General features: G+C 44.1%; 1 protein-coding gene across 1 annotated transcript in view; it reads right to left on the reverse strand.

Annotated features, from left to right (window-relative positions):
• Positions 1–746: 746 nt before the first annotated feature.
• The window catches only part of SSU72 (SSU72 homolog, RNA polymerase II CTD phosphatase), a 62,105-nt gene continuing 36,688 nt past the window's right edge, over positions 747–26,163 (reverse strand). The window contains exons 3-5 of the mRNA XM_067472968.1: positions 8,623–8,762; positions 5,553–5,671; positions 747–1,451 (exon numbers count right to left, since the gene is read on the reverse strand). Coding sequence (XP_067329069.1) covers positions 1,350–1,451; positions 5,553–5,671; positions 8,623–8,762 — 361 coding nt within the window. The 3' untranslated portion in view covers positions 747–1,349. The remainder of the gene's footprint in view (positions 1,452–5,552; positions 5,672–8,622; positions 8,763–26,163) is intronic.

Here is a 26,163-nt window from a genome sequence, read left to right on the forward strand (position 1 = left end):
AAGACAACTAGGTGATAATGACAACCGGATGATAACTGGGTGATAAGGACTACTGGGTGATAATGACAACTGGGTGACAATGGCAAGTGGATGATAACTGGGTGATGACAACTGGGTAATAATGGCAACTAAGTGATAACTGGGTGATAAGGACTACTGGGTGATAATGACAACTGGGTGAGAATGGCAACTGGGTGACAGTGGCAACTGGATAATAACTGGGTGATGACAACTGGGTGATAATGACAGCTGGTTGATAATGGCAATGGAGTGATAATTGAGTGATAATGACTACTGGTTGACGATGGCAACTGGGTGTTGATAACTGGGTGATAATGACAATTAGATGATAAGGACAACTGGGTGATAACTGGCTGATAATGACAACTGTGACCGGAGTGTATGTGCATTAGAAGATTAAAAAAATAAAATAGCCTCAAGTTTCAGTGTTGTAGGTATTTTGACACAGTACATGTAAACTGGGCTTATGAAAAATGCTTTTGCAGTTATATCTAATTTCATGTGCATTTTAATAAAAAAAAAACCGGTGTCTGCTGAAACTGCATAAAAATAGTGTAGATTTTGTTATCACCTTTTGAGGGCCACACTTTCTCTAGTGACAATGCTGAATGGTGACTAAATTGGTGACAGAACTCACAAAACATAGGCATGTTCCAAGCAAACCCATCCGTTTGATTTCACCATAAATCTATATGGATACGTGTCACAAGGAAGAGGAGAGAAGCTGAGGCAGTTCTATTTATTGGACACGTCCTGTTTCATTCCTAATATGATACAGATACTCATTCTCCCATTCATACCTTTGTATAATCCCAGCCATTGAAAGAAAAGCATCTCCCTTTCCCCCTGAAAACAAAACCAAAAGAGAAAAAGAAAAGAAAAGCAACCCCACAAGCAACTGAGATATGTTCTTTACACTGGAAATCATAAATGATAATCTGGTTTTGGAAATCCTCTTGACAATTAAAGCCCTACGGAAGCCACTCCGAGTGGGGTCTCGGAAAGAAAAGGAAAGGGTTTTTTAAAAATCTTTGATTAAAAAACATCTCTTAAATAAAGCAGCTTCGGGAGTAAGAATGTCTTTCTTTTTTATATATATATATAGGTAAAGGTTCGGAAACATTCCCCTCTTCGCCCTCACCAAAAAAAATATTATTTTCCCCCCTCCAAAAATACGCAGCAGGGAAATAAAATGGAACAGCGACAAGGAAACTGGTTGCAAAGCCCAGTCTCCAAGAGAAGGAGAGAAAGGTCCCGTCAAGTCCACATGCTTCTTCTTCCGTGGTCAGCAGTAAGGCCTAGAAAAGGAGGAGGAGAGTGGCGTGCTTTCAATAAAAGCAGACCGTGTGCAGGAAAGTCCTTCCACTTTTCTCTTCAAATTCCTGTAGCAGCTCATCTATTTCGTTTTCCATGTCTTCCGTATGTTGTATCTGGAAGCAAAGGAAGAAAGGCAGCTATAAGAAATGATTTAAAACTCAGGTTGTGACAGTCAGTTCACTTAAATCAGTTCACAAGATTGAGCTTTAACTAGCTGTACCTGCCACATGTTGCTGTGGCCAACTTTCCCTCCCTCTTTCCCTCCTTCCCTCTTTTTCTTCTTTCTTCCATCTCTACCTGTTTCGTTCCTCCCTTTCTTTGCTCTTTGGTTACATCCTTCCTTCTCTCCTTCCTCCCCTCTCTTTTTCTTTTCACTTTTTTATTTCCTTCTCTCCTTCCTTGCTTCTCTATCTTTCTTTCCTTCCTTCCCTGTCTTTAGTTCCTCCTCTCCTTCCTTCCCTCTCTTTTTCCTTTCACTTTTTTATTTCCTTCTCTCCTTCCTTGCTTCTCTACCTTTCCTTCCTTCCTTCCCTATCTTCCGTTCCTTGTCTCCTTCCTTCCCTCTTTTTCCTTTCATTTTTTTATTTCCTTATCTTCTTCCTTGCTTCTCTACCTTTCTTTCTTTCCTTCTTTCCTTCCCTATCTTCCGTTCCTTCTCTCCTTCCTTCCCTCTCTTTTTCTTTCACTTTTTTATTTCCTTCTCTCTTTCCTTGCTTCTCTACCTTTCTTTCCTTCCTTCCCTATCTTCCGTTCCTCCTCTCCTTCCTTCCCTCTCTTCTTCCTTTCACTTTTTTATTTCCTTCTCTCCTTCCTTGCTTCTCTACCTTTCTTTCCTTCCTTCCCTATCTTCCGTTCCTCCTCTCCTTCTTTCCCTCTTCTTCCTTTCACTTTTTTATTTTCTTCTCTCCTTCCTTGCTTCTCTACCTTTCTTTCCTTCCTTCCCAATCTTCCGTTCCTCCTCTCCTTCCTTCCCTCTCTTTTTCCTTTCACTTTTTTATTTCCTTCTCTCCTTCCTTGCTTCTCTACCTTTCTTTCTTTCCCTCCCTCCTTCTCTCCTTCCTTCCCTCCCTATCTTTAGTTCCTCCTCTCCTTCCTTCCCTCTCTTTTTCCTTTCACTTTTTTATTTCCTTCTCTCCTTCCTTGCTTCTCTACCTTTCTTTCTTTCCCTCCCTCCTTCTCTCCTTCCTTCCCTCCCTATCTTTAGTTCCTCCTCTCCTTCCTTCCCTTGCTTTTTCCTTTCACTTTTTTATTTTCTTCTCTCCTTCCTTGCTTCTCTACCTTTCTTTCTTTCCTTCGTTCCCTCCCTCCTTCCTTCCTCCCTATCTTTAGTTCCTCCTCTCCTTCCTTCCCTCTCTTTTTCTTTCACTTTTTTATTTCCTTCTCTCCTTCCTTGCTTCTCTACCTTTCTTTCTTTCCTTCTTTCCCTCCCTCCTTCTCTCCTTCCTTCCCTCCCTATCTTTAGTTCCTCCTCTCCTTCCTTCCCTCTTTTTCCTTTCACTTTTTTATTTCCTTCTCTCCTTCCTTGCTTCTCTACCTTTCTTTCTTCCCTTCTTTCCCTCCCTCCTTCTCTCCTTCCTTCCCCCTTTCCCTCCTTCGTTCCTTCCCTTTTTTCCTCCTCTCGTTACTTCTTGACTGTCCTTTCCATTTAATATTTTATTTATATCTTACATAGAAAGAAGGAAAGGAAGAAGGAAGGAAGGAGAGACAGGAAGGAAGGAAAAAGGAAGGGAGGGAGGGAAGGAGGGAAAGAAGGGAAGGAAGGAAAAGAAAGAAGGAGGGACAGGAAGAAAGGAAGGAGGGAAAGGAAAAAGGGGATGAAGAAAGGAGGGAGGGAAGGAAATGAAGGGGAAAGAAATGAACAAAGGGAAAGAAGGAGGAAAGGGAGGGAGGGAGGAAGGAAAGGAAGAAGGGACAGGAAGGAAGGAAAGAGGGAAAGGATAAAGGGGATGAAAGGAGGGGGGGAAGGAAATGAAGGGGAAAGAAATGAACAAAGGGAAAGAAGGAGGAAAGGGAGGGAGGGAGGAAGGAAAGGAAGAAGGGACAGGAAGGAAGGAAAGAGGGAAAGGATAAAGGGGATGAAAGGAGGGGGGGAAGGAAATGAAGGGGAAAGAAATGAACAAAGGGAAAGAAGGAGGAAAGGGAGGGAGGGAGGAAGGAAAGGAAGAAGGAAGGAGGGACAGGAAGGAAGGAAAGAGGGAAAGGATAAAGGGGATGAAAGGAGGGAGGGAAGGAAATGAAGGGGAAAGAAATGAACAAAGGGAAAGAAGGAGGAAAGGAGGGAAAGAAGGGAAGGAAGGAAAAGAAAGAAGGAGAGACAGGAAGGAAGGAAGGAGGGAAAGGAAAAAGGGGATGAAGAAAGGAGGGAGGGAAGGAAATGAAGGGGAAAGAAATGAACAAAGGGAAAGAAGGAGGAAAGGGAGGGAGGAAGGGAGGAAAGGAAGAAGGAAGGAGGGACAGGAAGGAAGGAAAGGAGGGAAAGAAGGGAAGGAAGGAAAAGAAAGAAGGAGGGACAGGAAGAAAGGAAGGAGGGAAAGGAAAAAGGGGATGAAGAAAGGAGGGAGGGAAGGAAATGAAGGGGAAAGAAATGAACAAAGGGAAAGAAGAAGGAAAGGGAGGGAGGGAGGAAGGAAAGGAAGAAGGGACAGGAAGGAAGGAAAGAGGGAAAGGATAAAGGGGATGAAAGGAGGGGGGAAGGAAATGAAGGGGAAAGAAATGAACAAAGGGAAAGAAGGAGGAAAGGGAGGGAGGGAGGAAGGAAAGGAAGAAGGAAGGAGGGACAGGAAGGAAGGAAAGAGGGAAAGGATAAAGGGGATGAAAGGAGGGAGGGAAGGAAATGAAGGGAAAGAAATGAACAAAGGGAAAGAAGGAGGAAAGGAGGGAAAGAAGGGAAGGAAGGAAAAGAAAGAAGGAGAGACAGGAAGGAAGGAAGGAGGGAAAGGAAAAAGGGGATGAAGAAAGGAGGGAGGGAAGGAAATGAAGGGGAAAGAAATGAACAAAGGGAAAGAAGGAGGAAAGGGAGGGAGGGAGGAAGGAAAGGAAGAAGGAAGGAGGGACAGGAAGGAAAGGAGGGAAAGAAGGGAAGGAAGGAAAAGAAAGAAGGAGGGACAGGAAGGAAGGAGGGAAAGGAAAAAGGGGATGAAGAAAGGAGGGAGGGAAGGAAATGAAGGGGAAAGAAATGAACAAAGGGAAAGAAGGAGGAAAGGGAGGGAGGGAGGAAGGAAAGGAAGAAGGAAGGAGGGACAGGAAGGAAGGAAAGAGGGAAAGGATAAAGGGGATGAAAGGAGGGAGGGAAGGAAATGAAGGGGAAAGAAATGAACAAAGGGAAAGAAGGAGGAAAGGGAGGGAGGGAGGAAGGAAAGGAAGAAGGAAGGAGGGACAGGAAGGAAAGGAGGGAAAGAAGGGAAGGAAGGAAAAGAAAGAAGGAGGGACAGGAAGGAAGGAGGGAAAGGAAAAAGGGGATGAAGAAAGGAGGGAGGGAAGGAAATGAAGGGGAAAGAAATGAACAAAGGGAAAGAAGGAGGAAAGGGAGGGAGGGAGGAAGGAAAGGAAGAAGGAAGGAGGGACAGGAAGGAAGGAAAGGAGGGAAAGAAGGAAAGGAAGGAGAAGGAAGAAAAAGAAAGGAAGGAAGAAAGGGAGGGAGGAAAGAAGGGAAGAGAGAGAAGGAAGGTCCTTCACTCAAGCACTGTTGACCTTCCTCGCCTCTTCCTCCTCCTCCCCTTCTTCCTTGCTTGGGGGCTCTGCTGCTGCCGCTGCCACTCATCCACCCCTTCCTCTTCCAACAGGGAAAGGAGGAGGAGACCACCCTCCTGACATAGCAGGGAAAGAGAAGGAGCTCCATGCAGCAAGCTTCCACCTCCAATGTCATGGTACCCACTCTCACTTGTGTGTGTGTGTGCGTGTGTCGCGCCTGGATCATGCAAATTCTACACCAATGGGGAGTGTAAGAAACACTGGGATGTCTGTGGTGGAGGAAACACGTAAAATCTAGGAGGATATTGTCCCTGAATGAAAGCATTCCTTGGGTGATGGGCAGTATGGTGTTGATGGAGGGCATTCGCTTTCCATTTGAAGTAAACTCCAATCCAGTTTCCCAGCCCTTTGGAGCAGATATTTCAGGTGCATCATGTTCTGTGGCTGGATTCTCCAGTGGAAGACCTAGTGTTGGATCTCGCCCTTTCGTCTTCAAACCATTCTCTCTGTGCATTTCTACTTACACATTGGCATAGTTCACAGATCAGGAAAGCGCCCAAGGTTGCTTCCTCATGATTATCCTGAATGTCCACATTTATCACATGTACAGGCTGGCACGTTTCCTGTTCCCTGGAATTTAAATCTGAAACGACACAAAAAAAAACATCCAAATGATGCTGGGGAAACACACCAAAGAAAGCCGATGGAGGAGCAAAGACTAACATCTTCCACAAGGCCATTCAACGCTCCCCCCCCCCCCCCCCAGCAACAATGTAGTAACATTCAACTATATAATATATATATAATATAGCAGCATTTTTCCGATTGAAGCAGAGAGTGTTTGAGGACCGGGACATCCATAGGGAGACCAAGGGGCTTGTTTATAAAGCTATTTCCGCTCCCTTGACAGCCACCTCTCCACAAAAGTCAACATCGCCTGAGCTCTGCAAGTGCAGCATTTTTCTGAATGAAGCACAGAGTGTTTGAGGACTGGAACATCTGTAGGGAGATCAAGGTGCTTGTTTATAAAGCTATTTCTGCTCCCTTGGCAGCCACCTCTCCACCAAAGTCAACATCGACACTGAAATACAACACTGCCCGAGCTCTGCGAGTGCAGCATTTTTCCAAATGAAGCACAGAGTGTTTGAGGACCGGGATATCCATAGGGAGACCAAGGTGCTTGTTTATAAAGCTATTTCCATTCCCTTGACAGCCACCTCTCCACAAAAGTCAACATCGCCTGAGCTCTGCAAGTGCAGCATTTTTCCGAATGAAGCCCAGAGTGTTTGAGGACTGGAACATCTGTAGGGAGACCAAGGTGCTGGTTCATAAACTATTTCCGCTCCCTTGGCAGCCACCTCTCCACAAAAGTCAACATTGACACCGAAATACAACACTGCCTGAGCTCTGCAAGTGCAGCATTTTACCGAATAAAGCACAGAGTGTTTGAGGACCGGGATATCCATAGGGAGACCAAGGGGCTTGTTTATAAAGCTATTGTCCTCTCAACCCTGCTATACACCTGCGAGACGTGGACTATCCACAGATGTCACATGCAACTCCTGGAATGATTCCATCAGTGTTGCCTCCGAAAAATCCTGCAAATCTCTTGGGAAGACAAGCGGACAAATGTCAGCGTGCTGGAAGAAGCAAAGACCACCAGCATTGAATGGATGCTCCTCCGCCATCAACTCCGCTGGACCGGCCATGTTGTCCAGATGGCCAACCACCGTCTCCCAAAGCAGTTGCTCTACTCAGAACTCAGTAACAGAAAATGGGATGTTGGTGGGCAGGAAAAGAGATTGAAAGATGGGCTCAAAGCTCAACTTAAAAACTCTGGCATAGATACTGAGAACTGGGAAGCCCTGGCCCTTGAGCGCTCCAGTTGGAAGTCAGCTGTGACCAGCAGTGCTGCAGAATTTAAAGAGGCACAAATGGAGGGCGGAAGAGAGAAACGTGCCAAGAGGAAGGTGCGTCAAGCCAACCGCCTTCCACCTGGAAACCGATGCCCTCGCTGTGGGAGAAGCTGCAGATCAAGAACAGGGCTCCTCAGTCACCTATGGACCCACTGCTAGTACACTACACTTGGAGGACCATCAAGAGCTTCGGAAAGCTTCTTTCCTGCTTATCTTCTTATCTAATTGGATTTACCTATTCCCATCTCCTGTTTTTCTAATATTTGTTGATAGGTTAACCAGTTTCCTTCACCTAATTCCTGTTTATGTTTCGCCTCCACTGGAGAGATCCATAGTGGAGTACTGCTAAAAAATCTGGATTTATACTTTTCCCATGTTTTAATTAAGGAGGCTCTAATATAGTGGTCACTGAAGCTTTTCTCAACTTTCCTTTTATTGTACCACATGTAGCTGTGCCAACCAGGTCTGAGATCATGCCCCTCTAGAGTTAGCATTGAGTTGTTTTCTAGAGCCTGCCACTTTTGGACTCTCGCTTGCTGAGGTGTTCCTGCGAGTGTCTCTGTAGATCTTAGAAAACTATTTCTTGATTTAAGTCATTGAGAGAAGCCTCCTTGCAGGATTGCAAGACATCCAGGTATCTCCTGGGCAACGTCTTCGTAGACGGCTGATTCTCTCCAGAAGCAACTTGCAGCATGCAAACAAGCAAGCAAAACAACCGACGGACCTTTTCAGGACCAACCATGACAATAAATCTCAATCAACATATACAAATAAATCATGGTCACGATATACTAAGTGTCAGAGTGTGACAGAAGCTTTGAAGCTTAGAAGAATGGACACGCTGAGACTTCAGTAAAAGCAAACGTATAGCTTTACTGAGTAGAGCAAATATACAGCACACACTCGCATTGACGCCCAACCAAAAAGAAGACAGAAACAAGACAAAAGCATCGAAGTAAGAAGGATGAACGAATTCTGGGCGCCACAATTCAAGAGAGATATTGACAAGCTGGAATGTGTCCAGAGGAGGGTGACTCAAATGATCAAGGGTCTGGAGAACAAGCCCTATGAGGAGCGGCTTAGGGAACTGGGCATGTTTAGCCTGAAGAAGAGAAGGCTGAGAGGAGATATGATAGCCATGTATAAATATGTGAGAGGAAGCCACAGGGAGGAGGAGGGAGCAAGCTTGTTTTCTGCTTCCTTGGAGACTAGGACGCAATGGGACAATGGCTTCAAACTACAAGAGATGAGATTCCATCTGAACATGAGGAAGAACTTCCTGACTGTGAGAGCCGTTCAGCAGTGGAACTCTCTGCCCCGGAGGGAGTGTGGTGGAGGCTCCTTCTTTGGAAGCTTTTAAACAGAGGCTGGATGGCCATCTGTCAGGGGTGCTTTGAATGCAATATTCCTGCTTCTTGGCAGAATGGGGTTGGACTGGATGGCCCATGAGGTCTCTTCCAACTCTTTGATTCTATGATATCTTATCTCTGGATCCTCCCTACGCATTCCAGGCACACTCAGGGTCACAACCCTTTCAGTGTCAATACACTCTCTGCTAATGCAATCAGGTTACAGTCACAGGCATTGCACAAAATTACATTTAAACATTCACATTACACTAATCTTACGTTAACAATAAGGATGTTCTATCTGGAGCCCCCCCAAACTCAGCCATTACCTTCTATTACTTGATCGTAGACTCTTTCTTCGCAAGTCAAGATCAAGTCGAAGACGTCTTTACAGTTCTGGAATCTCTCCGGCCGGGGCTTGATCCGCTTGTTTCTGTCCAACATGTGTAAAATCCCATTCTGTGTATAGCTGAGGTCGAGAGGATTAAGGAACTCAGGACAGAAAAAGATGGCTGGGGTTGTTTAGCACTACGGCAAGGGATGGAGGGAGCAATCACAACATTGGAGGGAGGAAAATAATTATTTACAGTCCAAAACTAAACAGAAATACTTAGAAAATCAGCATTTTTAAAACCCGACATCCTCCAGATATGTTAGACCAGTGCTTCTCAACCTTCCCAATGCCGCGACCCCTTAATACAGTTCCTCATGTTGTGGTGAACCCCCAACCATCACACTATTTTCGTTGCTATGCCATAACTGTAATGTTGCTACTGTTATGAATCGTAATGTAAATATCTGATATGCAGGATGTATTTCCATTAATATGGACCAAATTTGGCACAAATATCCGATACATCCAAATTTAAATACTGGTGGGGGGTTGATTTTGTCATTTGGGAGTTTAGTTGCAGGGATTTATAGTTCACCTACAATCAAAGAGCATCTGAACACCACCAACGATTGAATTGAACCAAACTTGACACACTGAACTCCCATGACTGGGATTTATAGTTCACCTACAATCAAAGAGCATTCTGAACACCACCAACGATTGAATTGAACCAAACTTGACGCACTGAACTCCCATGACTGGGATTTATAGTTCACCTACAATCAAAGAGCATCTGAACTCCACCAACGATGGAATTGAACCAAACTTGACACACTGAACTCCCATGACTGGGATTTATAGTTCACCTACAATCAAAGAGCATCTGAACTCCACCAACGATGGAATTGAACCAAACTTGACACACTGAACTCCCATGACTGGGATTTATAGTTCACCTACAATCAAAGAGCATCTGAACACCACTAACGATTGAATTGAACCAAACTTGACACACTGAACTCCCATGACTGGGATTTATAGTTCACCTACAATCAAAGAGCATCTGAACACCACCAACGATTGAATTGAACCAAACTTGACGCACTGAACTCCCATGACTGGGATTTATAGTTCACCTACAATCAAAGAGCATCTGAACTCCACCAACGATGGAATTGAACCAAACTTGACACACTGAACTCCCATGACTGGGATTTCTAGTTCACCTACAATCAAAGAGCATCTGAACTCCACCAACGATGGAATTGAACCAAACTTGGCACACAGAACTCCCATGACTGGGATTTATAGTTCACCTACAATCAAAGAGCATCTGAACTCCACCAACGTTGGAACTGAATCAAACTTGGCACACAGAACTCCCATGATTGGGATTTATAGTTCACCTACAATCAAAGAGCATCTGAACTCCACCAACGATGGAACTGAATCAAACTTGGCACACAGAACTCCCATGACTGGGATTTATAGTTCACCTACAATCAAAGAGCATCTGAACTCCACCAACGATGGAATTGAACCAAACTTGACACACTGAACTCCCATGACTGGGATTTATAGTTCACCTACAATCAAAGAGCATCTGAACTCCACCAACGTTGGAACTGAATCAAACTTGGCACACAGAACTCCCATGATTGGGATTTATAGTTCACCTACAATCAAAGAGCATCTGAACTCCACCAACGATGGAACTGAATCAAACTTGGCACACAGAACTCCCATGACTGGGATTTATAGTTCACCTACAATCAAAGAGCATCTGAACTCCACCAACGATGGAATTGAACCAAACTTGACACACTGAACTCCCATGACTGGGATTTATAGTTCACCTACAATCAAAGAGCATCTGAACTCCACCAACGATGGAACTGAATCAAACTTGGCACACAGAACTCCCATGATTGGGATTTATAGTTCACCTACAATCAAAGAGCATCTGAACACCACCAACGATTGAATTGAACCAAACTTGACGCACTGAACTCCCATGACTGGGATTTATAGTTCACCTACAATCAAAGAGCATCTGAACTCCACCAACGATGGAATTGAACCAAACTTGACACACAGAACTCCCATGACTGGGATTTATAGTTCACCTACAATCAAAGAGCATCTGAACTCCACCAACGTTGGAACTGAATCAAACTTGGCACACAGAACTCCCATGATTGGGATTTATAGTTCACCTACAATCAAAGAGCATCTGAACTCCACCAACGATGGAACTGAATCAAACTTGGCACACAGAACTCCCATGACTGGGATTTATAGTTCACCTACAATCAAAGAGCATCTGAACTCCACCAACGATGGAATTGAACCAAACTTGACACACTGAACTCCCATGACTGGGATTTATAGTTCACCTACAATCAAAGAGCATCTGAACTCCACCAACGATGGAACTGAATCAAACTTGGCACACAGAACTCCCATGATTGGGATTTATAGTTCACCTACAATCAAAGAGCATCTGAACTCCACCAACGATGGAACTGAATCAAACTTGGCACACAGAACTCCCATGATTGGGATTTATAGTTCACCTACAATCAAAGAGCATCTGTACTCCACCAACGATGGAATTGAACCAAACTTGACACACAGAACTCCCATGACTGGGATTTATAGTTCACCTACAATCAAAGAGCATCTGAACTCCACCAACGATGGAATTGAACCAAACTTGACACACAGAACTCCCATGACTGGGATTTATAGTTCACCTACAATCAAAGAGCATCTGAACTCCACCAACGATGGAATTGAACCAAACTTGACACACTGAACTCCCATGACTGGGATTTATAGTTCACCTACAATCAAAGAGCATCTGAACTCCACCAACGATGGAATTGAACCAAACTTAGCACACAGAACTCCCGTGATCAACAGAAAATACTGGGAGTATCTGCTGGGCATTGACCTTGAGTTTTGGAGTTGTAGTTCAGCCCCATCCAGAGAGCACTGTGGGCTCAAACAATGAATGATCTGGACCAAACTTGGCACAGATACACAATATGCCCAAATGTGAATACTGGTGGAGTTTGGGGGGAAAACAGACCTTGACATTTGGGAGTTGTAGTTGCTAGGATTTATAGTTCACCTACAATCAAAGAGCATCTGAACTCCACCAACGATGGAATCGAACCAAACTTGACACACTGAACTCCCATGACTGGGATTTATAGTTCACCTACAATCAAAGAGCATCTGAACTCCACCAATGATGGAATCGAACCAAACTTGACACAAAGAACTCCCATGACCAACAGAAAATACTGGAAGGGTTTGGTGGGCATTGACCTTGAGTTTGGGAGTTGTAGTTCGCCTACATCCAGAGAGCACTGTGGACTCAAACAATGATGGATCTGGACCAAACTTGGCACGGATACTAAATATGCCCAAATGTGAACAGTGGTGGAGTTTGGGAAAAATAGACCTTGACATTTGGGAGTTGTAGTTGCTGGGATTTATAGTCCACCTACAATCAAGGAGCATTCTGAACCCCATCAACGCCAAACTTCCCACGCATAATCCCCATGTCCTGAAGGGACTTGCTGGCGCGAATCTCTCTCCAGCCTCACACGCTCTCCCTTGTCTGTACATGTGCATAACGCTGCCATGCACTGAGCACGCCTGCTCTCTTGATGTGAGGTTTCACCATCTCTTTCCCAAAAGGAAGAGAAGGACAGGCAGCGAGATCTTCCGCCTTCTCTGCAAAGGGGTTCCTAAGACCATCAGAAATATATATATTTCCGGATGGTCTTTGGTGACCCCTTTAAAAACCCCTTGCGACTCCCCAGGGGTCCTGACCCCCCAGACTTAGGCTTCCTAAACATACAACCTCTTTCAGCCAGATAAATTTTTACACAACATTGGGTATAAAGATATATAAAATAGGTCTAAAAATCAAACATCTACTGAGAGCAAATCAGCATTAGCAAGGCTTGCTAAATAGATGGATTTCCCCTTTTTATGAAGTAGTTGAAGCATTTTCCGCAGCGTCCTCGTTGCTCAGATTCATGTAAACGTCTAAAACAGTCACTAGGTGGTGTTCAGAAACCTTTTACTATTGACAAAATTTTCATGACCCACATTTTCTCTTGCGAGGTCTAAAAATCAAACATCTACTGAGAGTAAATCAGCATTAGCAAGGCTTGCTAAATAGACAGATTTCCCCTTTTTATGAAGTAGTTGAAGCATTTTCCGCAGCGTCCCTGTTGCTCAGATTCATGTAAACGTCTAAAACAGTCACTAGGTGGTGTTCAGAAACCTTTTACTATTGACAAAATTTTCATGACCCACATTTTCTCTTGTGAGGTCTAAAAATCAAACATCTACTGAGAGTAAATCAGCATTAGCAAGGCTTGCTAAATAGACAGATTTCCCCTTTTTATGAAGTAGTTGAAGCATTTTCCGCAGCGTCCTCGTTGCTCAGATTCATGTAAATGCCTAAAACAGTCACTAGGTGGTGTTCAGAAACCTTTTACTATTGCCACATTTTTCATGACCCACATTTTCTCTTGCGGGACCCCATTTGAGATTGGGACCCCCAGTTTTAAGAAGCAGTGCTACCCTTCAATAATATTCTTTAATATTATCAAGTGGGTTGCTTTAAGAGGCCGCAACCAGGCTCAGCCAAAACCTTGAGAGAAGGTACATGTTAATATCTGTGTTTAGGAAAGTTTCTAGTCCTGGGTTGTTGTGAGTTTTCCGGACTGTATTGCCATGTTCCAGAAGCATTCTCTCCTGATTTTTCCTCTGCATCTATGGCAGTCATCCTCAGAGGTTGTGAGGTCGACTGGAAACTAGGAAAATTGGGTTTATATATCTGTGGAATGCCCAAGTTGGGAGAAAGAACTCTTGTCTGTTTGAGTTAGGTGTGAATGTTGCAATTGGCCACCGTGATTAGCATTTAATAGCCTAGCAGTTTCAAGGTCTGGCTGCTTACTGCCTGGTGGAATCCTTTGTTGGGAGGTGATTACCTGGCCATGATTGTTTCTTGTCTGGAATTCCCGTTTTTGTTCTTTATTTACTGTTATGATTTTAGAGTTTCCTTTTTTTTAAAAAAAAAAAATAATACCGTCGAAGGCTTTCATGGCTGGAATCACTAGGTTCTTGTGGGTTTTTTCGGGCTATAGAGCCATGTTCTAGAGGCATTTCTCCTGACGTTTCACCTGCATCTATGGCAAGCATCCTCAGAGGTTGTGAGGTCTGTTGGAAGTAGGAAAAATGGGTTTATATATCTGTGGAATGGCTGGGGTGGGGCAAGGAGCTCTTCCCTGCTGCAGTTAGGTGTGAATGTTTCAGCTGATCACCTTCATTAGCATTTGAAGGCCTGCCTGAGCCTGGGAAAATCTGTTGCTGGGACCATGAAAATGAACAAAATCTGGCTACCAGTATTAAAAAAACTCTAAAATTATAACAGCAAAACAACAGAGAGGGAAAAAACCAGGCACAGATTAACACCTCCCAGCAACAGATTTTCCCAGGCTCAGGCAGGCCTTCAAATGCTAATGAAGGTGATCAGCTAAACATTCACACCCAGCTCCAGCAGGGAAGAGCTCCTTGCCCCACCCCAGCCATTCCACAGATATATAAACCCATTTTTCCTACTTCCAACAGACCTCATAACCTCTGAGGATGCTTGCCATAGATGCAGGCGAAACGTCAGGAGAAATGCCTCTAGAACATGGCTCTATAGCCCGAAAAAACCCACAAGAACCTAATAATAATACCGGTAGCCAGATTTTGTTCATTTTCAACAACAAACAATCAGGGCCAGCCAATCACTTTCCAACAATGGAAACCCACAAGGCAGGTGGACAATTCCAACAGAAAGGAGGAAACCATGAAAATGACCTAAATGGTTTCAGCCCAGAGTTCTCCTTTTAAGTTTTTTTATATATATTAGCAATGTATGTTCTGTACCACCGTATGCTCCTGGACTTGTTTTTGCAGAGATAATTGTTACATCTCCCTCTTCTGCTTCTAATTAAATAGTCTGATTTCTATTTTGGTCCATGCATACTTGTTTCTGAACAAGCTATGGGCTTCACAATCTTCAGTCTGTTGCTCTCGTTTCTTTTCTTGTCTCTCGCTTCATTTCTTGATCCTATCCTAAATTTCCCCATAATATTTGATTCTGCTCTCTTTCCTATTTTTTGCGTACCTATTGCCTATTAATAATAAGTGGGGCCACGGTGGTGCAATGGGTTAAACACAACTGAAGACCGACAGGTTAGAGTTTTCAATCTGGGAAGAGCGCAGGTGAGCTCCCTCTGTCAGCTCTAGCTTCCCATGCAAGGACATGAGAGAAGCCTCCCACAAGGATGGTAAAACATCAGAAGCATCCGGGCATGCCCTGGGTAACGTCCTTGCAGACGGCCAATTCTCTCACACCAGAAACTACTTAGAATCATAGAAACAGAGTTGGAAGAGACCCCATGGGCCATCCAGTCCAACCCCATTCTGCCAAGAAGCAGGAATATTGCATTCAAATCACCCCTGGCAGATGGCCATCCAGCCTCTGTTTAAAAGCTTCCAAAGAAGGAGCCTCCACCACACTCCAGGGCAGAGAGTTCCACTGCTGAACGGCTCTCACAGTCAGGAAGTTCCTCCTCATGTTCAGATGGAATCTCCTTTCTTGTAGTTTGAAGCCATTGTTCCAATGCGTCCTAGTCTCCACGGAAGAAGAAAACAAGCTTGCTTCCTCCTCCTCCCTGTGGCTTCCTCTCACATATTTATACATGGCTATCATATCTCCCCTCAGCCTTCTCTTCTTCAGGCTAAACATGCCCAGCTCCTTAAACCACTCCTCATAGGGCTTGTTCTCCAGACCCTTGATCCTTTGAGTCTCCCTCCTCTGGACACATTCCAGCTTGTCAATATCTCCCTTCAATTGTGGTGCCCGGAATTGGACACAATATTCCAGGTAAAGTGGTCTAACCAAAGCAGAATAGAGCATGGGGAGCAGGACTTCCCTAGATCTGGACACTAGGCTCCTCTTGATGCAGGCCAAAATCCCATTGGCTTTTTTTTGCCGCCACATCACATTCCTGGCTCATGTTTAACTTGTTGTCCACGAGGACTCCAAGATCTTTTTCACACGTCCTGCTCTCGAGCGAGGCGTCTCCCATTCTGTATCTTAGCATTTTGTTTTTCCTGCCAAAGTGGAGTATCTTGCATTTGTCACTGCTGAACTTCATTTTGTTAGTTTTGGCCCTTCATCTCTCTAATCTGTCAAGATCGTTTTGAATCCTGCTCCTGTCCTCTGGAGTACTGGCTCTCCCTCTCAATTTGGTGTCGTCTGCAAACGTGCCTTCTAGCCCTTCATCCAAGTCATTAATAAAGATGTTGAAACTTGCAGTTTCTCAAGTAGCTCCCGACACGAAAAAACCAAAAACAAAACACTAATAGCAAGTCTGATTGTTTTCCTCCTGGGACTCCAGCACAGAATCTTTCAGTTTCCTCCTCTTCTGTAGTTACAGCATGTGATTATATTGACGGTTTTTCCCTGAAGTCATACTGCTGTTACTCACTCAAGACTTGCATTATATCCCTTGACTGCTTTTACTATATCTCCCCTTGCTATAAACGGCACCCCTTCCTTCTTATTCATTCCCTGAGTAATGCACTCTAATTATCTGACTATGTCCCATGCTGTCCCCTTGAGCTCGCTCACCTTAAGTATTACAATGTTTATATATTTCTTATTTCACAATTATCTGTCTTACCCCGATTCTTGTTTCTCACATTCCGTGTTCCTATATTATGCATTCTACCGCGTTCAAATTTCTTTTGTTCTTCCCCACCGGATCGTTGAGTGCCTTCCAACCTGGGGATCTCATCTTCTAATCCTCTCTTGGTTCATTTGGGACTATTTCTTTTCGAGATGGACGTTTTTGGAGTGGATTCCCATGACCTTCTTTTGTGGGATACTAGCAAATGTGAGCTATGGTGCCACTGCCTTTGGTTCTGAGAGATCCTCAGCTCTTTGGAACAGCCTAGTTTCCCCTTGTCTTATACTCCGGTGAGGGTTCTGGCGGGAAGGTGTGGGGCTGAAAGAAGGGCTTTTTTTAGCCCCACGCCTTCCTGCCAGGACCCTCACCTCTCTGCACAGCAACGCAGCTCGCCTTCCTCACCTCCTCTCTCGTGCAGCACACACCTTCCTCTCCTCCTCTCTCGTGCAACATGCACCTTCCTCTCCTCCTCTCTCGTGCAGCACACACCTTCCTCTCCTCCTCTCTCGTGCAACATGCACCTTCCTCTCCTCCTCTCTCATGCAACACGCACTTTCCTCTCCTGCTCTCTCCTGTGCAACATGCACCTTCCTCTCCTCCTCTCTCATGCAACATGCACCTTCCTCTCCTCCTCTCTCGTGCAACATGCACCTTCCTCACCTCCTCTCTCGTGCAACACGCACCTTCCTCTCCTCCTCTCTCGTGCAACATGCACCTTCCCCTCCTCCTCTCTCGTGCAGCACACACCTTCCTCTCCTCCTCTCTCATGCAACACGCACCTTCCTCTCCTCCTCTCGTGCAACACGCACTTCCCCTTCTCCTCTCTCCTGCAATATGCACATTCCTCTCCTCCTCTCTCGTGCAGCATGCACCTTCCTCTCCTCCTCTCTCGTGCAACATGTACCTTCCTCACCTCCTCTCTTGTGCAACATGCACCTTCCGCTCCTCTCGTGCAATATGCACATTCCTCTCCTCCTCTCTCGTGCAGCACGCACCTTCCTCACCTCCTCTCGTGCAATATGCACATTCCTCTCCTCCTCTCTCGTGCAGCACGCACATTCCTCTCCTCCTCTCTCGTGCAACATGCACCTTCCGCTCCTCTCGTGCAGCATGCACCTTCCTCTCCTCCTCTCGTGCAACACGCACCTTCCTCTCCTCTCGTGCAGCATGCACCTTCCTCTCCTCCTCTTGTGCAACACGCACCTTCCTCTCCTCTCTCGTGCAGCACGCACCTGCCTCTCCTCCTCTCATGCAATATGCACCTTCCTCTCTTCCTCTCTCGTGCAACACGCACCTTCCTCTCCTCTCTCGGTGCCAGTCTTTCCCACTTTTCCTTATTCATATACACACAGCATTTTCCACAAAATGTATAGTTGATTATTGGAAGGATATGTAAGCACATTTAAATTGAAGAAGGTTAGAATAATGATTTAATTGGAGTTGGACAGTCTTACCTTAAATTGTGTGTGTATATTTGTGTATGTATGTGTTTGTGTTTATGTGTGTGTGTGTATATTTGTGTATTTATGTGTACATGCATATTGTATATATTGTATACATACTGTATATATGTGTGTACTTGTCTATATGAATATTTGTGTGTATATATGTGTGTGTATGTGTACACGGCGCTCCATGCAGTCATCCCAGACACATGACCTTGATGATGTATAGTTCACCTACAATACATGCGAGTGTATGAATGTGTGCATGTGTATACGAGTGTATTTGTATACGTATATATGGTGTACTTGTTAGGTTTTAAAGTCTGCTCCGCTGGGGTTTTGTGTGTAATTGTGCTTCCAATTACACTGAGCCGGACAGTTGTAAGCACTACAATTAAAAACATGAGCATTTTCAAAATCTAGTTGTCGTTTTTGACTAATTTGGCTATGGTAAAAATAATGTGAACAATAAAGTGTCCAGGATACAAAGAACAAGAAGGTATAATTTTCCCTTGACATTAAGTCTAGTCGTGTTAGACTCTCCATTTCTAAGCTGAAGAGCCGGCGTTGTCCGTAGACACCTCCTAGGTCACATAGCCAGCATGATTGCATGGTGCGCCGTTACCTTCCTGCAGAAGCGGTACCTATTGATCTACTCACATTTGCATGTTTTCCAACTGCTATGTTGTCAGAAGTTGGGGCTGACAGCGGGAGCTCACCCTGCTCCCTGGATTTGAACCACCAACCTTTCAGTCAGCAAGTTCAGCAGCTCAGTGGTTTAACCCACTGTGTTACCAGGGGGTCCATTAAAAGGATTACGAATCAGTTTTTGGTTGACTTTAAATTCAATCTAGAGCCGCTGTGGTTTATCCAATGCAGAAGACACCAATCTAGAGCTGATGTGGTCTGTCCAAGGCAGAAGACACCAATCTAGAATTGACGTGGTTTATCCAATGCAGAAGACACCAATCTAGAGCTGATGTGGTCTATCCAATGCAGAAGATACTAATCAAGAGCTGATGTGGTCTATCCAATGTAGAAATCACCAATCTAGAACTGATGTGATCTATCCAATGCAGAAATCACCAATCTAGAGCTGATGTGGTTTATCCAATACAGAAGACACCAATCTAGAGCTGATGTGGTCTATCCAATGCAGAAGATACTAATCAAGAGCTGATGTGGTCTATCCAATGCAGAAGACACCAATCTAGAGTTTATGTGTTCTATTCTATGCAGAAGACACCAATCTAGAGTTGATGTGGTCTATCCAATGCAGAAAATACCAATCTAGAGCTGATGTGGTCTGTCCAATACAGAAGACACCAATCTAGAGCTGATGTGGTCTATCCAATGCCGAAATCACCAATCTAGAGCTGATGTGATCTATCCAATGCAGAAGACACCAATCTAGAGCTGATGTGGTCTATCCAAAGCCGAAATCACCAATCTAGAGCTGATGCGGTCTATCCTATGCAGAAGATACCAATCTAGAGCTGATGTGGTCTATCCAAAGCCGAAATCACCAATCTAGAGCTGATGCGGTCTATCCTATGCAGAAGATACCAATCTAGAGTTGATGTGGTCTATCCATTGCAGAAACCACCAATCTAGAGCTGATGTGGTCTATTCAATGCAGAAGACACCAATCTAGAGCTGATGTGGTCTATCCAATGCAGAAGACACCAATCTAGAGCTGATGTAGTCTATCCAAAAACAAAGACACCAAGAAAAAATGTTGGGTTTTTTTGGGGAGGGGGACTATGTTATTATTTGTGGATTTTGTTAATGCTCTGCACTATAAGAAGGTTTCGTGAGACCAGTCGCTCTCATTGCAACAGTGTAGTAACGGTGAGGCCGCAGATCACATTTTAGTTCTTGTGGACTACTGGTGGTCCACAGATCACAGGTTGGGAACTACTGATTTAATCTGTTGGTTTTATGTATCTTTGGATACAAAATATACTTTCTCTTTTTATGCTGATCTATGACTGAAATTGACTGACTAGTTGGCACTATGCTTGTACAATACACACCGGGACTGTGGTCAGCTGCATTAAGATCACTACTGACCGAAAGGTCATGAGTACAAAGCCAGCCCAGGTCAGAGTGAGCTTCCGACCAATTTGTGTAGCTTGCTATTGACCTTTGCAGCCCGAAAGACAGTTGCATCTGTCAAGTAGGAAATGTAGGTACCGTTTATGCGGCGAGGCTAATTTAACTAATTTACGACACCATAAAATCTCCAGCAAGCAAGCAAAAGGATGAGGAAGTACTCACTCCATCAGTGTCACAAATGGACGGTGAAGTGACAGCTCCCCCGGTGGCCAGAATACCCTCGTGAAAAAGCTGGAATGTTAAATAGCCCATGAGTGTCTGTCTATATATATGTTATGTGTCTATGACATTGAATGTTTGCCATGTATATGTACATAGTAATCCGCCCTGAGTCCCTCGCGGGGTGAGAAGGGCAAAATATAAATACTGTAAATAAATAAATAAAATATACGTTCTCTTTTTATGCTGATCTATGACTGAAATAAATTGACTGACTAACCGACCCTATGCTTGTACAATACACACTATTTACAATAGCTACTTCATACGAAACCATCAAACGTATTAAGAAAGGTCTCTAGGAACGAGGCCTGGGCAATCTATGGTTCTAAATGGTTTTAAAGTACTTACAAAACTAAAGTTCTGGTGGTGAAAATTTCCAAAACTCTAACAAAACTCTCAAAATTTCATTATAAATGGCAGCTCCTAATTGGTTCTGTCATAAAAAAAAATCACCAATAATGAAATAATAATTAAATTTTGAAAGTTTTGTTAGAGTTCTGAAATTTTCACCACCAGAACTTTAGTTTTGTAAGTATAGAATCATAGAATCATAGAATCAAAGAGTTGGAAGAGACCTCATGGGCCATCCAGTCCAACCCCATTCTGCCAAGAAGCAGGAATATTGCATTCAAATCACCCCTGACAAATGGCCATCCAGCCTCTGCTTAAAAGCTTCCAAAGAAGGAGCCTCCACCACATTCCGGGGCAGAGAGTTCCACTGCTGAACGGCTCTCACAGTCAGGAAGTTCTTCCTCATGTTCAGATGGAATCTCCTCTCTTGTAGTTTGAAGCCATTGTTCCGCGTCCTAGTCTCCAAGGAAGCAGAAAACAAGCTTGCTCCCTCCTCCTCCCTGTGCCTTCCTCTCACATATTTATACATGGCTATCATATCTCCTCTCAGCCTTCTCTTCTTCAGGCTAAACATGCCCAGTTCCCTAAGCCGCTCCTCATAGGGCTTGTTCTCCAGACCCTTGATCATTTTAGTCGCCCTCCTCTGGACACATTCCAGCTTGTCAACATCTCTCTTGAATTGTGGCGCCCAGAATTGGACACAATATTCCAGGTGTGGTCCAACCAAAGCAGAATAGAGGGGTAGCATTACTTCCTTAGATCTAGACACTATGCCCCTCTTGATGCAGGCCAAAATCCCATTGGCTTTTTTTGCCGCCACATCACATTCCTGGCTCATGTTTAACTTGTTGTCCACGAGGACTCCAAGATCTTTTTCACACGTACTGCTCTCGAGCCAGGCATTGTCCCCCATTCTGTATCTTTGCATTTCATTTTTTCTGCCAAAGTGGAGTATCTTGCATTTGTCACTGTTGAACTTCATTTTGTTAGTTTTGGCCCATCTCTCTAATCTGTCAAGATCCCTTTGAATCCTGCTCCTGTCCTCTGGACTATTGGCTCTCCCTCCCAATTTGGTCCCGTCTGCAAACTTGATGATCATGCCTTCTAGCCCTTCATCTAAGTCATTAATAAAGATGTTGAACAGGACCGGGCCTAGGACGGAACCCTGGATATTTTACTTTAGTACTTTAGAACCATGGATATTTTATTGCCTATGTTGCCTATTTTAATGGCTTATTGTCTGTATTGTTGTGTTTGGGCTCGGCCTCATGTAAGCCGCACCGAGTCCCTTGGGGAGATGGTAGCGGGGTACAAATAAAGTATTATTATTATTATTATTATTATTATTATTATTATTATTGATTGTCCAGGCCTAATAGGAACAAACAGAACAGAACAAACTCTGAGGTATTAACAGTCACCGGGACTATCTCCTTCGTTGTGGAAGTTATCTACACTAACCTGTTATCCAGAAGTGTAGGGTGAATCGATTTCGTGGTGCTGGCACGACACAGAAGTCACAGGACGCTCCAAATTCTCCTTGAGAATCCAAACCATGACTCTGAGTCAGTTCCAACGCTATGATTCCAAAACGGAATGAACTATATATTTCCATTAGGCCTGGGCAATCCATGGTTCTAAATAGTTCTAAAGTACTTAGAAAACTAAAGTTCTGGTGGTGAAACTTTCAGAACTCTTAACAAAAGGCGGGATCATCAAGTTTGCAGACGACACCAAATTGGGAGGGAGAGCCAATACTCCAGAGGACAGGAGAAGGATTCAAAACGGTCTTGACAGATTAGAGAGATGAAGGGCCAAAGCTAACAAAATGAAGTTTAAGAGTGACAAATGCAAGATACTCCACTTTGGCAGGAAAAACGAAATGCAAAGAGACAGAATGGGGGACAATGCCTGGCTCGAGAGCAGTACGTGTGAAAAAGATCTTGGAGTCTTCGTGGACAACAAGTTAAACATGAGCCAGGAATGTGATGTGGCGGCAAAAAAAGCCAATGGGATTTTGGCCTGCATCAAGAGGAGCCTAGTGTCTAGATCTAGGGAAGTCATGCTCCCCATGCTCTATTCCCCTTTGGTTAGACCACTTTACCTGGAATATTGTGTCCAATTCTGGGCACCACAATTCAAGAGAGATATTGACAGGCTGGAATGTGTCCAGAGGAGGGCGACTCAAATGATCAAGGGTCTGGAGAACAACCCCTATGAGGAGCAGCTTAAAGAGCTGGGCATGTTTAGCCTGAAGAAGAGAAGGCTGAGAGGGGATATGCTAGCCATGTATAAATATGTGAGAGGAACCCACAGGGAGGAGGAGGGAGCAAGCTTGTTTTCCGCTTCCTTGCAGACTAGGAAGCGGAACAATGGCTTCAAACTACAAGAGAGGAGATTCCACCTGAACATGAGGAAGAACTTCCTGACTGTGAGAGCCGTTCAGCAGTGGAACTCTCTGCCCCGGAGTGTGGTGGGGGCTCCTTCTTTGGAAGCTTTTAAGCAGAGGCTGGGTGGCCATCTGTCAGGGGTGCTTTGAATGCAATATTCCTGCTTCTTGGCAGAATGGGGTTGGACTGGATGATGGCCCAGGAGGTCTCTTCCAACTCTTTGATTCTATGATGAAAAGTTTCAAAATTTAATTATTATATTTCATGCTTATGTCTATGTGTGATGTTTTTATAGTTTTAACGTTTTTTATCTACAGTTATATGTTATTGATTTAGATAGGTGATATTTTTATATATATGTGAGAAAAGCGGTATAGAAATGTAGTTGATTATTATAATAATAATAATAATAATAATACCACTGGCCACTATTTCTCTGTGGGGATGGATGTTTCTAAGCATCACTGTAGGGCAGGGGTCCTCAAACTACGGCCCGCGGGCCAGATACGGCCCTCCAAGGTCATTTACCCAGCCCTCGCTCAGGGTCAACCTAAGTCTGAAATGACTTGAAAATACACAACAACAACAATCCTATGTCATGACCCAAAAGCAGGTCCACACTTCCCATTGAAATACTAATAAGTTTATTTTTATTATCTTCCTCTATATAAATAAAAATGTAATGTTCATTTGTGGGATTAACGGAACTCAAAAAACACTGGATGAATTGACACCAAATTTGGACACAAGACACCTAACAACCCAATGGATGTCCTTCACTCAAAAAATTGATTTTGACATTTGGGAGTTGTAGTTGCTGGGATTTATAGTTCACCTACAATCAAAGAGCATTCTGAACCCCACCAATGATGGAATTGAATCAAACTTGGCACACAGGTCTCCCATGACCAACAGAAAATACTGGAAGGGTTTGGTGGGCAGTGTCCTTTGGTCTTGGAGTTGTAGTTCACCTATATCCAAAGAGCACTGCGGACTCAAACAATGATGAATCTGGACCAAACTCTACACGAATGCTGAATATGCCCAAATGTGAACACTGGTGGAGTTTGGGGAAAATAGAATCTTGACATTTGGGAGTTGTAGTTGCTGGGATTTATAGTTTACCTACAATCACAGAACATTCTGAACCCCACCAACGATAGAATTGGGCCAAACCTCCCACACAGAACCTCCATGACCACCAAAGTGGGCCACAGCAATGCGTGGCAGGGGACGGCTAGTTTTAATAAATATAATTATTGTGTTGTTTTTAAGTGTGTTTTGCACTACAAATAAGATATGTGCAGTGTGCATAGGAATTCATTCATTTTTTTTCCCCTCCAAATTATAATCCGGCCCTCCAAAAGTTTGAAGGACCGTGAGCTGGCCCTCTGTTCAAAAAATTTGAGGACCCCTGCTGTAGGGGAACGTAAATAGGCAACATATCTCAATACAGGTGATTTTCATCCCCGCCCCACTCCACCTCCCTATAAAAGAGGAAGAAAGGGAATTGGAAGAATTGCACAAAGCTTATCATTCTAAGCAGATTTTTACCTTGATTTCCTTGGTGTCCATCCCTGCAGCCATTTTTTGCCTAGTTGGGATTGCTGCTTCCTTGACTGACCAGTCGGACTGGAAGCGATGGGCTGGGGGAAGCTGGGGAGCCAAAACACCTTGCCACAAATATCTGCAGGATACCTGCTTTCTATACTTTAATATAGTAGGAAACCCTCCTGGGACCACAGAGGTATCTACACCCTCCTTACAATGGAGGTGCCGCTCTGAAAAGTTTGCATGAGAGATAAAAGAGATATATTTACATCAAATAAGACCGGATTTACCTTGAAAGCAAGCCCAACTAGGCAGCTTGGCCAAGGAATATCTTAGGATGATTCTTTAGAGGAATCCATCTGAAAAACATAGTGTCTTGATCAGGGGTCCTCAAACCACGGCCCAAGGGCCGAATACGGCCCTCCAAGGTCATTTACCCGGCCTTCGCTCAGGGTCAACCTAAGTTTGAAATGACTTGAAAGCACACAACAACAACAATCCTATCGCATCAGCCAAAAGCAGGCCCACACTTCCCAATGAAATACGAATACATTTATATTTGTTAAAATGGTTCTTCATTTTAATTATTGCGTTGTCGAAGGCTTTCATGGCCGGAATCACTGGGTTGTTGTAGGTTTTTTTCAGGCTATGTGGCCATGTTCAAGAGGCATTCTCTCCTGACGTTTCGCCTGCATCTATGGCAAGCATCCTCAGAGGTAGTGAGGTCTGTTGGAACTAAGAAAATGGATTTATATATCTGTGGAATGACCAGGGTGAGACAAAGGACTCTTGTCTGCTGGAGCTAGGTGCGAATGTTTCAACTGACCACCTTGATTAGCATTTGATGGCCTGGCAGTTGTTTGGTGTGGCTTGTTAGTGCATGGAGCAATCTTTTGTTGAGAAGTGATTAGACGTCCTTGATTGTTTCCTCTCTGTTGTTTTGCTGTTGTAATTTTTAGAGTTTTTTAAAATACTGGTAGCCAGATTGTGTTCATTTTCATGGTTTCCTCCTTTCTGTTGAAATTGTCCACATGCTTCTTGTGGATTTCAGTGGCTTCTCTGTGTAGACTGACATGGTGGTTGTGAGAGTGGTCCAGCATTTCTGTGTTCTCAAATAATATGCTGTGTCCAGGTTGGTTCATGAAGTGCTCTGCTATGGCTGTCTTCTCTGGTTGAAGTAGTCTGCAGTGCCTTTCCTATTACTCGATTCGTGTTTGGGTATAATGTCAGACTACACAGAGAAGCCACTGAAATCCACAAGTATGTGGACAATTTCAACAGAAAGGAGGAAACCATGAAAATGAACAAATCTGGCTACCAGTATTAAAAAACTCAAAAATTACAACAGCAAAACAACAGAGAGGAAACAAACAAGGACATCTAATCACCTCTCAACAAAAGATTGCCCCAGGCACTAACAAGCCACACCAAACAACAGCCAGGCCATCAAATGCTAATCAAGGTGGTCAGTTGAAACATTCACACCTAGCTCCAACAGACAAGAGTCCTTTGTCCCACCTTGGTCATTCCAGATATATAAACTCATTTTCCTAGTTCCAACAGACCTGACTATCTCTGAGGATGCTTGCCATAGATGCAGGCGAAACGTCAGGAGAGAATGCCTCTTGAACATGGCCACATAGCCCGAAAAAACCTACAACAACCCAATTATTGTATTGTTCTA

This window comes from Anolis sagrei, chromosome 13 (genome assembly GCF_037176765.1).
Source record: "Anolis sagrei isolate rAnoSag1 chromosome 13, rAnoSag1.mat, whole genome shotgun sequence".
In the NCBI taxonomy this organism is placed as follows: Eukaryota; Metazoa; Chordata; class Lepidosauria; order Squamata; family Dactyloidae; genus Anolis; species Anolis sagrei.